General features: G+C 44.1%; 1 protein-coding gene across 28 annotated transcripts in view; it reads left to right on the forward strand.

The window, feature by feature from the left end:
- The window catches only part of ANK3 (ankyrin 3), a 400,513-nt gene that overhangs the window by 254,107 nt on the left and 132,687 nt on the right, over positions 1 to 13,719 (forward strand). For all 28 annotated transcript variants that reach the window (XM_082222269.1, XM_082222287.1, XM_082222259.1 and 25 more), the window contains 3 exons: positions 6,226 to 6,327; positions 7,421 to 7,519; positions 9,512 to 9,610. In XM_082222269.1, the coding sequence (XP_082078395.1) occupies positions 6,226 to 6,327; positions 7,421 to 7,519; positions 9,512 to 9,610 (300 nt within the window). The remainder of the gene's footprint in view (positions 1 to 6,225; positions 6,328 to 7,420; positions 7,520 to 9,511; positions 9,611 to 13,719) is intronic.

Genomic DNA, 13,719 nt, shown 5'->3' on the forward strand with positions numbered 1-13,719 from the left:
GCAGTTTACCCCTCACATACGTAACGGTTCCCAGCAACCCTTAACAAACCACAGCACTTTGAGAGAATGAATGTGCTTTGGATGAGCTTTAAAGGTATGGTGAATACTGAGCCCTAGAGTCAACCTTCAGGTGCACCTCTCACACCCCCAAATGTGGGGGGAGGTGATTCTCAGAAGGTTCCCAAACAGGCAGACAGCTGTGGAGAGGATTCTCTGAGGAAGTTTGAAAGCTATGTGGTGTATGAGATGAAGGATATTTGCTTTAGACAGGGAGAGCTGGGCTCAAATCCCTTGTCAGTTCATTGGGTCACCTTGGACATTATTCAGCAGCATATAAATATTGTTATATAAAAATGAATCAAGCTTTATTACAATAGCATAAAATACAACTATTTTTTTTAAAAATCCAATTAGCTATCTAACCTCTCACAGGATAACAGTGTCCCCATGTATGTCACACTAAACACAAGACAACCACACACATACCCGTGTGTGTGTGTGTGTGTGCGCGCGCGTGTGGGTTAGTCCAAGAAATTTTGCTACCAGAGGCAGGGGGCAACATAGGTTGCCCTCCCTTCTATGTACAGAAGCCAATTTCTCCATGTGCTTAATCAGAGTTGAACTATTGGTGTTTTACTTTGCATGTTTACACATAGCCAGATCCCATCATTAGGCAGATTGAAGCAGCTACCTTGGGTGGTAAATGCTGAGACGTGCACAGTAACAATAAACTGTTGGAGCTGCATCCGCTATGCACTTTGTAAGCTCTCCTGCTCACCTCAGGTGCACCATAGGATTCTGCCCAACACTGAACCAAGATTCAGTTACGAGTCTGGCTGGCTTTCAGGTGATGGAAAGGAGAAGTGCCAACTTATCTTCTGCCTCAGGCAGCAAAATGTCTTGGGCTGTCCCCTGAAAACACACTATATAAAAAAAACCCACAGCTGGAATGTTTATGCTGTATCTGAATTAAGTAAAGAAAATTATCTTCAGCTTATACCAATCATTATTAGATGTGAAAAAGGTGCAGTGATAAACCAGCAGTTACCTTATGTGTGCGCATACCATACAGACTGTGGCTTCTTCTCTGACCATTTCCAATTTGCCATTATCTGCACTGCAGCTACAGGAACTCCATAATTAATGTAAAAAGGGAATATGAGATCATATTCAATGCATGGTTAAGCAAGGCTAAGCACATTGAAAGCTGCAGTTTCAGGGAAAGGCAACGTTGAACATCTACACTGCAGCCAGTTTTGATCAGTGTCCCAGCCCCATTATTTGCTTGATATTTGACTGGTCAGAAGACACCCATTTTCCTTTTCTTTGTACAGTGGCAATTAAAAGAACACAATTGACCACTTAGAAATGTTGACACTTGAAAAGAAAGGGTGTTGTGTTTTATTTCCTCTGAAAAACTGCTCTAATAGCAACCTAAAGTGTTCTGTCTGTATGGGACCAACCATTCAAACAATTTGAAAATCACAGAACGTGCAAAAAGGCTATAACAGCATGCCAAGAATAATTATCCACTTGAGAGAGAGAATCTCTCTCTTTGGGATTTTACACTGCTGACTTCCACCTTCATTTTCTAGGTGAACTTTACTTTCAATGTACGTTATTCCCCAACCCCCAACTCAAATAATGCAATCTCCAGTTTATAAGAAGTCTTATGAGCCACCTGGGAAGAGCTGTAAAAATCAAAGCATTGATAACTAATCACAAAGGATCAAGTGCTTGGTTTCTGGACCTTTGTGGAATCTGGCTCCAAGAAATGGCAGCAGCTCTTGGTTAGTAATGGCAGAGGAAGCAGGCTGTTGTGAAATTCATATTGCAGGCAAAAGTTCCAAGATGGAGGTAGAAGTCTGAGAGCAGGAGGTGGGCTACATCAAAACAGAGCAGGACAAGAACAAGCTGCACCAGCAGGCATGGGAAGTGAGCAAGGAAATAGTCCAGCAGCCAGGTAACTGGTACTGGACAGCCGTTTTTGCACCCTTCCCACATGTGCTTTACCATTAGGCTGTTAGTAAGGGCAGTTTTTGTCTCTTGATGGTCATGTGCATCTCATGTGCATCCTGGTCCTGGGGCAACAGGGCATGATAGATGAGCATCCTTGGGTACTGTGTTCCCCCTGCTGTCGAAAGCATACCAGTTAATGATGGAAGACTCCAGATCCTCCAAGTGTCCCTTTTTCCAGGGACAGTCCCAGATTTACAGAAGCCGTCCCGGTTCCTGATTTGACCCTAGGATGTCCTGCTTTTCCTTAGGACGTCCCTATTTTCATCAGAGAAATGTTGGAGGGTATGGAGTCATCTGAAGGCAGCCCTGTATAGGGAAGTTTTATTATGTTTTTATATATGTTGGAAGCCACACAGAGTAGCTGAAGTATAAATATAATAACAGTAACTATAATAGTTATTGTTGTTGTTATTGAATGGGGCACCTCTATTTTCATTGGAGAAAGGTTGGAAGATATGAGACTCTTATCAGTAAATAAATGTTTTGATGCTGGCAGGGCCTGAGAGCTTGAACCAGAAGTTGCTGCATAATCTTGAATTTATAATTCAGAGGTATGTGTGTATGAATGAATGAACGAATGAATAAATATGGTAGCCCTGTGGGACAACATGGAACAAAAACGTTTTGCCTTGGGTGTTCAGCCTTAAGGGTTTCCAAACATCAGAAGATTGAAAGGCGTTGGCCATAGTCCAGCATGAACTTGTTGTTCATGAGACCTACTGAAATGTGCAGAAATGAATTATCCAAGAGTACAATAGTTGATTTCATGTTTCAATGAGGTTTCTGCAAGTGATAACTTAATAACCATGACAAAACTTGTGTGCAGCATAATCCTATGCATGCTTACTCAGAGGTAAGTCCACTAACTTCCGTGAGACTTACTTCACAGAACAGGGCTTAGCCAAAATAGGACCTTCCAGGTGTTGTGGACTACAATTCCAGTAATCCCTGTCCACCGACCATGCTTTCTGGGGCTGATGAGAGTTGTAGTCCAAAACGTCTGGAAGGCCCATGTTGCCCACCCCTTTCTTAGAAAGTATGTATGCAACCTTACAAAATCAAAAGCCAAGACTCCCTCTTTTTGTTTTTGTTTCTATTTTAATCATTTGTTCCTAATGAGAAAGAAATGTTAGCAACGCACTCAGTGAAAAAGCCAAGAATCCCCATCGAACTTCCCACACTCCGTGCCACAACCTTTAATTTTAAAACTCCTGCACTTGAAAATGTCATGGCGGCAGTGGTGGCGGTGGCAGGGTGTGTGTACGTGTGTGTCTTTTATTCAAAGTAAAAGCAACACACAAGTGGGAAGCTGGTAACCATTACACAAGGGCAAGGCGACCTTTTAAAAAACAGGGCAAATAAATTCAGAGTTTAACTAGGGGTTTCCAACTTGTTAGGGATGTTGTGCCCTTATTAGTTACATGGCTGAGGTAATTGTGATGGCTTCTCACATCAGGGTTGTTTGAAAAGTTGGACTTGCCAAAAACTCCACAAGCAGTGGAGGGGTAAAAATGCAATGACTTCGAAAGGCTGCCCCTGTTAAGTCTCTGTTTTATATTTAGTTTTGATCCCACTATCTCTGAGGAGTGGGTTTTATCAACAGCATTCCTCTCCCTGAACCATCCCTCCCCTCTTTGGCCAGAAACTGCTGAAAACTGCTGATGGAGTTTGTTTTTTTTTTTTTTACCCACCTGCTGACTATGCCAAACCGGCAACTTGTTAACACTGCGACAGAAAAAGGTCCCTGAGATCCTTGATAATCCTGATAAAATGCTAGCTTTTTATATACATGCCCATGTGCCTGCTTGTTTGAAAGAGCTTCAGCATTACCTGCCTCCTGTGATAACATGCATTGTTCACAGCAGTTAGCAAGTGTTGGGAGTGATTCAGGTTGCTCGTTTTGCAATTTCAGAAATAAGGGCCACTTTGGGTGGGGACAGCATGTGGTTGAGTGAAGGAGGCAGTGGAGGCTGGTTAATTTGGGTAAATGAGTCATTGCCCCATCAGCCAGCCCCTACTTGCCTCCCTCCTTACATATAGCCAGTCCTGGAGGTGTTCCTGGCCACCAGCTTCCTCTTCCTAAGTCTCAGTGTTGCCCTGCTAGTATTCAGCAGGATGGGGACAGAGCTAGAACTCGTTGGCTCTGCCTGTCACTGCCTCTAGCGCCACCTACTGCTGACCTCCCTACCTGCCAATGGGCAGCAGCCACCATTGGAAAGAAAGGACATCCAGATTATTCAAGCCAGGGCAGAATCTGGCAGAATATTGCATGGCAGAATCAGAGCTAGAATAATAATACTTGGAGAGAAAGGTTAGGAGCCAGGGAGGAATTTTTTGGGAGTGGGGGAAGCTGGGGGCACCACTGCACAAAACCTGATAGCTTGTAGACAGAAGCTGCCAGAATGTGGCAGGTGCCTTGGCAGCAGAATCTAGAGCTCACATGCTTTTTAGACCCCTGGTAATGGTTACTTGATAGAATAGAGTCTTATGAGGGAGCAGTTGGCTACTTGAGAAGTCTAGAAGTGAGAGGCCAGCTTCACAATCAGCCAAATTGTTTTTGCTTGTAGTTCTTTCCCAGCAGGGGGAACCTGTGATGTCAAAGTCTCTGCATGAAATCCAGCCCTGAAACCCCAAATAGCTATTAGTCATATGTGGCTTGTGTAGCGATAATAGTGATTGCTGGGTAATTGTGCTGGCACTGGGCAAAAGTCACCGAAAGACATCTCCTTTCTGTCAAGGAACCAAAGGTGATTTATAGCTTAAAAGCAATCACAGAGCTGTATCCAGGTGTTGTGCCTGATCTGAAAATAGCTGGCCTAGGGAGCATGGAGAAACACATGCCTATCCTGCCCTCATAGTCCCTAACCTTCCAGTGTTGATTATGGAAGGTTTGTAGGGGGCTATCTGCATGGGTTCACTTAAACATGAATTGAAGCCGAGCAAACGTGGATAGTGCACCCCTGCAGACCTTTCCTGCTCATCATCGGATGGTCAGGAAGAGACCAGTGTACATATGGGGGTGTTGTGGGGTGAGGTTGGCATACAAAGCCCAGTGCCTCCTATATGAGTTTATATCTCCTGTTCAAGCATAATGCCTGAACAGGTCTTAAGAGAAATTATTTTTAAAAAATGGTATTTAATTTTACGGTCTCGTTTTACTTTGTGTAAATGTGTGAGTGTTTTGAGGGCTGCTGTTCTGTGGGAAATTGAATTGGGAAAGGAATGAGCCTTTTACAAATCTACAGGGAGCAGAGAGGAGATAACTAGTAAATATGAATATATATTTTTAAAGTTATATTGCACTGCATGTTTACCAAGATGCATAGTTAATTGTACATAATTTATGGACTTTCAAAAAATCCACTAAGAACTCATGCTGATTGCTTTCACTCCAAGTGCTTCCATTTCTGAGCTAACAAGGGTACAGAGGGAATTTTGCATTATCGTCCATTTGCAGTGGAATCCTTAGACATCCCTTTTCATACCCAGGCTACCTTAATCACGCTTGTTCACTCTTTACTTTCTCAGACTAATGCAGATATGCATACCTAACCTTTCCATGTCCACACATTAAGGCATGCTGTGACCTCAAGCCACACAGACTGTTTCGGTAGATTTCTTCTCTAGAGAAGGAATAGCCAAACTGGTGCCTTTTTCAGATGTTGGTGGACTGCAATTTCCATCATCTCTAGATGTTGGTTATGCTGTCTGGGACTGATGGGAGATGGAGTCCATCAGAATGCCAGTACTAAGGCTGGAGTGTGTACAATTTATAGAGTATGCACAATTCTATTTCACAGACTTTTACATAACAAAAGTATTTCACGTAGATAGCAAGCTGAGCAGTTAATAATAATAAAACTTGTTATATATATATATATGCAAGCATTACTAATGTGCGTTGGGAATGCCATCATGTGCAACATGCAATTGGGCTGGATTGGATCTATACTGATGCCATCTGACAAGGCGGGATTTTTTAATTATTAAAAAATACTGGCTTAAGAAAAAAATATTGTAAATAAAATATATTATTGAATTGGCGAATGCGAATTATCCTCATGCAGAATGTAGATTATTTTGGTTCAGTGTGTGAATTTTTCCAGTTACAAAGCACAAAGTGCAATTGATATGTCAGCTTCACTTAGTTTGTGCCTTGTGTTCAGGATTTTAAACGTCTTATTTCCTCTTTTTCTTCTCTTGCAGTCTGACACCAATGCAAGTTACCTACGAGCTGCCCGGGCAGGCAACTTAGAAAAGGCTCTTGACTACTTAAAAAGTGGAGTGGACATCAACATCTGCAATCAGGTTGTATAAGTATTTGATTAACAAGTGTTTTGGTTTGAATTCTTACTCGTTTACATTTGCACCTACTTCAGCTGTCATTTGGTATAGTCCTAAAGTTTAGACAAATGGAACTATGTGGATCATTACATCATCATAATTATTCTTTCAACTTACATAAGCACTGTACAAAGTGTAAATAGGTTCCTGCCAAAATGGCTCATGAACTAATATATGCAGAACAGAAGGGTTAAAGGATGGAAGTAGAAAGGAAAAAACAAAGTGAGATAAGTCAACGGTGCTATTCTGTTCATGTCTACTTTAGAAGTAAGACCTACTAAGTCCACTGGGGCTTAACTCTCATGTAACTGAGGAACTGCACATAGGAGTACAGCTTTGCAAGTTCTGATTTCATGAAAGAAAAAGCCCTAACATTCAAGGAAGTACTGTATTTTTCGCCCCATAGGACACACTTTCCCCCCTCCAAAAATGAAGGGGAAATGTGTGTGCATCCTATGGGGCAAATGCAGGCTTTCGCTGAAGCCTGGAGAGCGAGAGGGGTCGGTGCGCACCGACCCCTCTTGCTCTCCAGGCTTCGCGCAGATCTCTGTAAGCTGTGCAAGCCCGCGCTGGGCTCCCGTGGCTTGCGGAGAGTTGCCTGCATGCCGAAGGCTGGGTGCGCTGAGCCCAGGGGGAAATAATTTTTCCCCCTTTATTTCCCCCCCCCAAAAAAAAACTAGGTGCGCCTTATGGGACGATGCGTCCTATAGGGCGAAAAATATGGTAAGTCTAGCTGAAGTCTGGTTCTTGCTTAATACTGCAGCATCAGAGCACATCATACTGTGCAAAAAAGAGATGGTTGTAATTATATTGTCCAAAGGATGCTTGTTAGAATCGATTTGTAGCATGTTCCTACTACAAGATAGCTTACCACTTTGAAATATGTATTGCTTCATAGAAGCAATTAATTAGAAAATGGGTTTGAGAATAGCTTTCTTTATTTCCTTTCCGCAAGCTCTCATCGTGTCGGAATGTGACCTTTTAGGCCTCTTGACATATTGCGCGTTGTTCTGGGCACCCTGCACCAACCTTTCCCATTCCTTTTTGTTTTTATCAGAATGGGTTGAACGCTCTCCATCTCGCCTCCAAAGAAGGCCACGTAGAAGTTGTTTCAGAACTGATACAGAGAGGTGCCAATGTGGACGCAGCAACAAAGGTCTGTTAGCTGATATCTAAGTGTCCTGCTGTTTTTCTACACAGATTCCTCACTCACAAAGTGTTGGCCAATTGAATGCAGACAATAAGGCCTTAAAGGTCAGGAGCTGTAGGGGAAGGTGTGATGTAATTTTTGTGTGTGTGAAATCTCCTGTCATACGGATGACAAATATATAGGCAAATTCCCGTCAGGGAATGAGTCCTTCTTCAATTACAGGCCCACTTTCCATATAGTCAGTGATTAGGGATGGAGAGATAGATCCTTGGTAGAAAAAAGACTTAGCATGCCAAAGGCATTGTTCTCTCAAATTCAAGTGCTGAGTGCTGACTCTGGCCACTGAGGGGGGGGGGGAAGGACTCATTGTCCTAATTGACTGATCCTTAAGGTTTGCATAAGTTGTGTGTGTTTTTTTTACATCTTTTTTTTAAAAAAAAAAATCTTTCCATTTGGTGATGTGGTTCTTGGTCCAAAAAATTATTCACTCCTGGATAACGCTGATCATATGGAAAAGTGAACATATATCTTTTACTCTTCATAGCTGCACTAAGGAAGAAGGAATTCTGGAAAGGTTGACTTGGTGTACAATGATCTATAATTCTGTCTTCCGCATAATTCAACTTTTGCATCTCAGTACAGTGGTGCCTCGCAAGACGAAATTAATTCGTTCCACAAGTTTTTTCTTCTTGCGAGTTTTTCGTCTTGCGATGCACGGTTTCCCATAGGAATGCATTGAAAATCAATTAATGCGTTCCTATGGAAACCGCCTTCAGACCAGGTCTGGGGACAGTCTGTCCCCCGACCTCTTCTGAAGGCTGGGGGGGGATAAGGGCTTTTCTTCCCACCCCCAGCATTTTAAAAAACCACGGGACAGCGGAGGACTTCTCCGCTGTCCGGGGCGATCTTAAAATGCTGGCGGGCGGCATTTTAAAATCGCCCGGGACAACGGAGGACTTCTCCGCTGTCCGGGGCGATGTAAAAGCCCCTGGGAAGGCAGGCAGGGGGAACAAAGACTTTTGCCCCCCGCCCGCCTTCAGAAGAGGTCCTGGACCTCTTCTGAAGGCGGGCGGGGGGCGAAAGTCTTCCCCCCCCCGCCTGCCTTCAAAAGCCGTCCGGGACAGGGGAGAAAGGCGCTGCCTTTCTCCGCTCTCCCGGGAAGGCAGGCAGGGGGGAGCAAAGACTTTCACCCCCCGCCCGCCTTCAGAAGAGGTCCAGGACCTCTTCTGAAGGCGGGCGGGGGGCGAAAGTCTTTGCTCCCCCCCCCGCCTGCCTTCAAAAGCCGTCCGCGATAGCAGGAAGTGCTTCCCTGCTATCCCAGACTGCTTTTAAAATGCTGGCGGTGGGGAGCAAAGCCTTTCGGCCCCCGCCGGCCTTCCTGGACCTCTTCTGAAGGCCGGAGGGGGGGGAAGGCTTTGCTCCCCACCACCAGCATTTAAAAGAGGTCCCCGGAGATTTCCCTATGGGCTTTCGTCTTGCGAAGCAAGCCCATAGGGAAATTCGTCTTGCGAAGCGCCTCCAAAACAGAAAACCCTTTCGTCTTGCGGGTTTTCCGTCTTGCGAGGCATTCGTCTTGCGGGGTACCACTGTATGGGAATTATGTCAGTGAAATCCAAATAAAACCATGCAGATTAGCTGCAGTCTCATAATGCATATTTCAAGTAGCCCTCATAACTCTACAGGTTTTTCCAAGCACCAGCGATTTAGCTTGTAATATTTAAATTATTGTATTTATAATATCTTAAGCCATTTTTTTTTATATGTATTAAAATGATTTAACTCTAAAACAGTTAGGTAGTATGATGAGTTACGAACAGCAGCAGCCTAAATTTCTAATGGGGGCACTGCCAAAATAATTTGCAAGACCCTAGTAGTATCCCTGGACATCGAACACAGAGCCTGTTACTCAATTGACAAGTTCAGCCATGTCTTCCTGCTGCATATGCTACTGGAGTTCATTAGGCATGTTTCACATTCCGTCCCCTTATCTCATTTCAGAAAGGAAACACAGCTCTGCACATAGCATCTCTGGCTGGGCAAACCGAAGTGGTGAAAGTGCTGGTTACGAGCGGGGCCAATGTCAATGCACAGTCACAGGTAAAATTGCTTTGCTTAGGGCTCAAAGGCTGATGTGGGTTTACATGCAGTCTGTCTTTTCCCTCCTTTCCTTTCCTTCCTTCTTCCTTCCTTCCTTCCTTCCTTCCTTTTTTTTCCTTTTTTTGAACCCCCCCTCCCACACACATGATAACATTAATCTTTTATGTCTGATAGCTTTCCAATAATTAACATTTGGAGTAAATTATTGGGCAGAGTGATTTGCACAAACTCATTCCTTGTAATCAAACTTGTGCCCTTTTCAGACGTTGCCTCCATCCATATTGTACCTAAGGAGAAGTCAGGAGTGGGTCGTGTCCTTGTGCACGACCTCCCCATATCTCCTCACAGAAATTAACTGCTCTTATCAGAATGCAGCATCTCTCCTGAACTTGAAAGATTAAACCCTGACTTATTTTCATGGCAAAAGGAATAGGAGAAGGCACGGGTGTGGCAGACTGAGCCCAGGCCTGCTCCCAATCACGCTCCAGGAACAATCTGAACAGCTTTGTGTTGACTTCCAGGCTGACAACTAGAGACAGGATCTCCCAATGAGCTCCTTGGCTGTGGGGAGAGTTGAACCTGGGTCTAACTGTTAAAGCAATACTAGCTTTCTAGCATAACTGTCCAAACACCGGTGAGAAGTTGTGGGAAAATAATAATTGGAAAATGGAACCCCTGCTCTCTTTCTCTTTGTGCTGCCGAAAAGGTTGGGAGAGTACTTTGGGCTCAGGTCTACTTCAGGCTCTTAAGAAAGCAGTGCTCAATTAATGCTGTCTTTCTCCTCTAAAATTCAGTCTCTGTTGCCTAGGAGGAATAAAGTCCCTTCTCAAAGTGCATTTCCAACAACTTTCTGTACAGTTAACCAATGAGATGAATGCTGGTCACCGTGTGTTGCTGTGTATAAAATGTCCAGTGACACAGAACACAGCCATACATTTCACCTTCTTGCTTAAGGTCTGCCCTCCAGCATCATCCAAACTGCATTGCTACATGGCTGGAATGGCTGATGATAAAAGCAGAACAGGGGAGGATCCCTGGGCCTGCTTGCATTCTGAAAGGGCTTGTGGTTCACAGTTCCTTTGCAATTTTAGTGAAAATGCCAAACTGAAACCCCCCTTGAAATAAAGTCTGCCATAGTAAATGTGCTTATCCTGCCATAATGAAATAAGAATCCTATCTTCACCCAACGTTTTGATGGCAGGCTTGTGAAAAGGAGGGTTTAAAATAATGTGTTTTGAAATAATGTTTCTCCCGTGCTGCTGTAGTACTCTGTAACTTATACGTACACACACACGCCTTCCGTTTTATATTCCTTATACGGATAGGATGGAAAGATTCTGAATTTCCCAAGGTCAATTTGACCTGTTTTTTGTTTGCAGAATTTGGAGCATGGGGTGATTCCTGGGATGGGGATTGGGTCATTCATGCTTGGCCATGACTGTTTTCCTCCACATGTGGAGAGCAGGGTGTGGAGAGGCTCCACCCATGAGGCAAGAAGAGGGAACTGCCTGAGGCAGTGGAATCCACAGAGTCAGCAGGTCCTGATGTAGATCTTCACTCACCCCTTCTTCCCTGGCAGGGAGGGTGGGAGGATGCCATTTTGTGGTTCATCTTGGGCCAGCCCTGTTCCAGGGGAGTGCTGACTTCCCATGCCACACTGGCCTGCACACTATGTGCTTTTGCTGTAATTAGGTCTACCATGAGGCACCAGGTTTCCAGCGCCACAGCTCACAGTGTCCTGTTCTTTCCCAGGATCCCATTCACCATGCCTCTCTCAACAGTGCTATCAGGACAGAAGTCCTTGGCCTCGTTCAGTAGAACGAGGATGGCCACCAAATGTAGCATGTCATGAAGTTATTAAATACACGTTGCCACCTAAAGAGCATCCCTGCCCCCAATTTGGTCCATAGGCTTAAACACTTCTTAACCTCCCAACTGGGTACTCCTCTTCGTGCTATGAGTAGCTTTCCTACCATAGACCTGGGTAGGAGCAGGCTGCTGCATACATCAAGCTGAGGAACAGAAGAGCTATCAATGTGAAGGCCTGGTGAAGGGTTAGCCAACATGGTGGCCTCCGGATGTTGGTGGGCTGCAGCTCCCGTCATCCCTGAGCATGGGCCATGCTGGCTGGGGATGATGGGAGTTGGAGTCCAGGAACATCTCGAGGGCCCCACTTTGGCTACCCCTGGTCTGGTTCATTTCAACATGTCCAACATGGGACAGTATGGGGAAAGAGGGCAAGGTTTGTAGTGTCAATAATTTCTATTGTTCCTTTTGGCCTGAACCAGGAGCTCTTCCTACACTCGAGTAGGACCCTGGTAGAGACACATGCCCAACTGGCATGTTCTCTCGCTCTTGGTCATTCGTTCAGGAGCTTCAAAAGCTTTCTTCAGCCCGAACATCACAGCAACCGATGCCAACAGACACCGGCACACTTAGGGATCCACAGAGTCTGCGCAGTTCGCGTGACAGACCTCAGCAACTCAGCATTTTGGCTAATCTACTTTATTTACATATCAACACACATGGAACACTGCAACATGGCTCCCTCTCTCTCTAGCATCACACAGCAAAGAGAAAAAGAACAAAGGACAACAGTCCCACTTCACAGAACGCTGTAACACAAACATCCTGTCTCCATCACTTCCCACTCTGTGGAGTCAAAACATACACCATCATGTGATAGACAACAATCCTATGACGCAATCATGGAGCATGAATTCTAACAGCCCATAAGGTAGTTAATAAAATAAAAATAGACATTAACCCATGAACTAAACCGGACCCTGAACTCATCATCTGAGACCCCTCTATGTGAAAGATCTAGAAGGTGGCAACACAAGAAAGGGCCTTTTCTGCAGTGGCTCCCCGCTTGTAGAATGCTCTCCCCAGGGAGGATCATCTAGCGCCTTTGTTACATATTTTTAGGCGCCAGGCAAAAACATTCCTCTTCTCCCAGGCCTTTAGCTAATTAAACAATCTATGGCCTTTGAGCTTGTGGGAGGGGTTATGTTTTTGTTGGTTACTATGGTCTGTATTTTTCTTTTTATTGTAAATTGATCTTCAGATGAAAGGTGATATAGAAATGTGATAAATAATAATGATGATGATGATAATTCCATGTTCCAAACCACATTAATACTGCTTGTTACTATGTTATGCATTCTTCCATTGTTATGTTGCAAACTGCCCTGTGTTCCTTGGATGAAGGCTGGTACAGAAATACAATTAATAATAACAGTAATATTTAAACATCTCAACGGCCTAAAAGATATTATAATATTAACAAGATAGTATTAAAATCAATACTGACACAGAGATAAAGCCTACCAACGCTACAGGTCTTCTGACTTCAAAGTCTTGACCAAACATCTCCAGTTTCTAACATTTAATTTTATTTTTAGCTAAAGGGAAACCTAAATAACCCACTCAAGCAGAGATTATTTTCATTGGTTGTGGGAGATTTTTTCTTTCTTTCTTTTTTAATGGCTGGTGTTACATTGGCAAAGAACACAATTGTGTGACATTTCTATTTAAAATGCGCCTTTGGATTTGCCCAGTTCTTTTTTCCAGTTGGACACCACGTTCAATTTTGCCAGCTGTCATGCAGCTGAATAGGAACAGCTGAAGACCTCCTGCCCATCTGGCTAACTGGAAACCTATGTTGAGTTTTCAAAATGATCCTGGAGCATGTCAGCTGATAACTGGGCAGTGCATTGCCTTATGGAGAACAGGAGGAGCCTGTTTGTAGGAAAGGAACACTCCTTCCTACACAGAGGAGGAAGTTCCACTGGGGCTTCCTCTCCTTTAGATGATGAGCCCTTATGACTTACAACACTCTTTTCCACGGGGCCATTTCAAACATTTCAAATAATGCAATTTGCAGATGTGGTGAACAACTTTGGGGCGTACTCTCAATGGCAGTCCCAGGTCTCCCTCTGTGTAATGTGTACAACAGCCCTATAGCTAGGACTAATCTACAAATTAGCAATCTAATCTAATTGCAACACCAGTTGTTTCACACTCCTTTGGGAAGCATAGACTGTGGACCATTAACTGAAGTCAGCAGAGAGGGATGAGAAGAATCGTAAGCGTTATTTCCTGAAGCT

The sequence above is a fragment of the Podarcis vaucheri genome, assembly GCF_965113315.1.
Source record: "Podarcis vaucheri genome assembly, chromosome: 5".
Taxonomy (NCBI): domain Eukaryota; kingdom Metazoa; phylum Chordata; class Lepidosauria; order Squamata; family Lacertidae; genus Podarcis; species Podarcis vaucheri.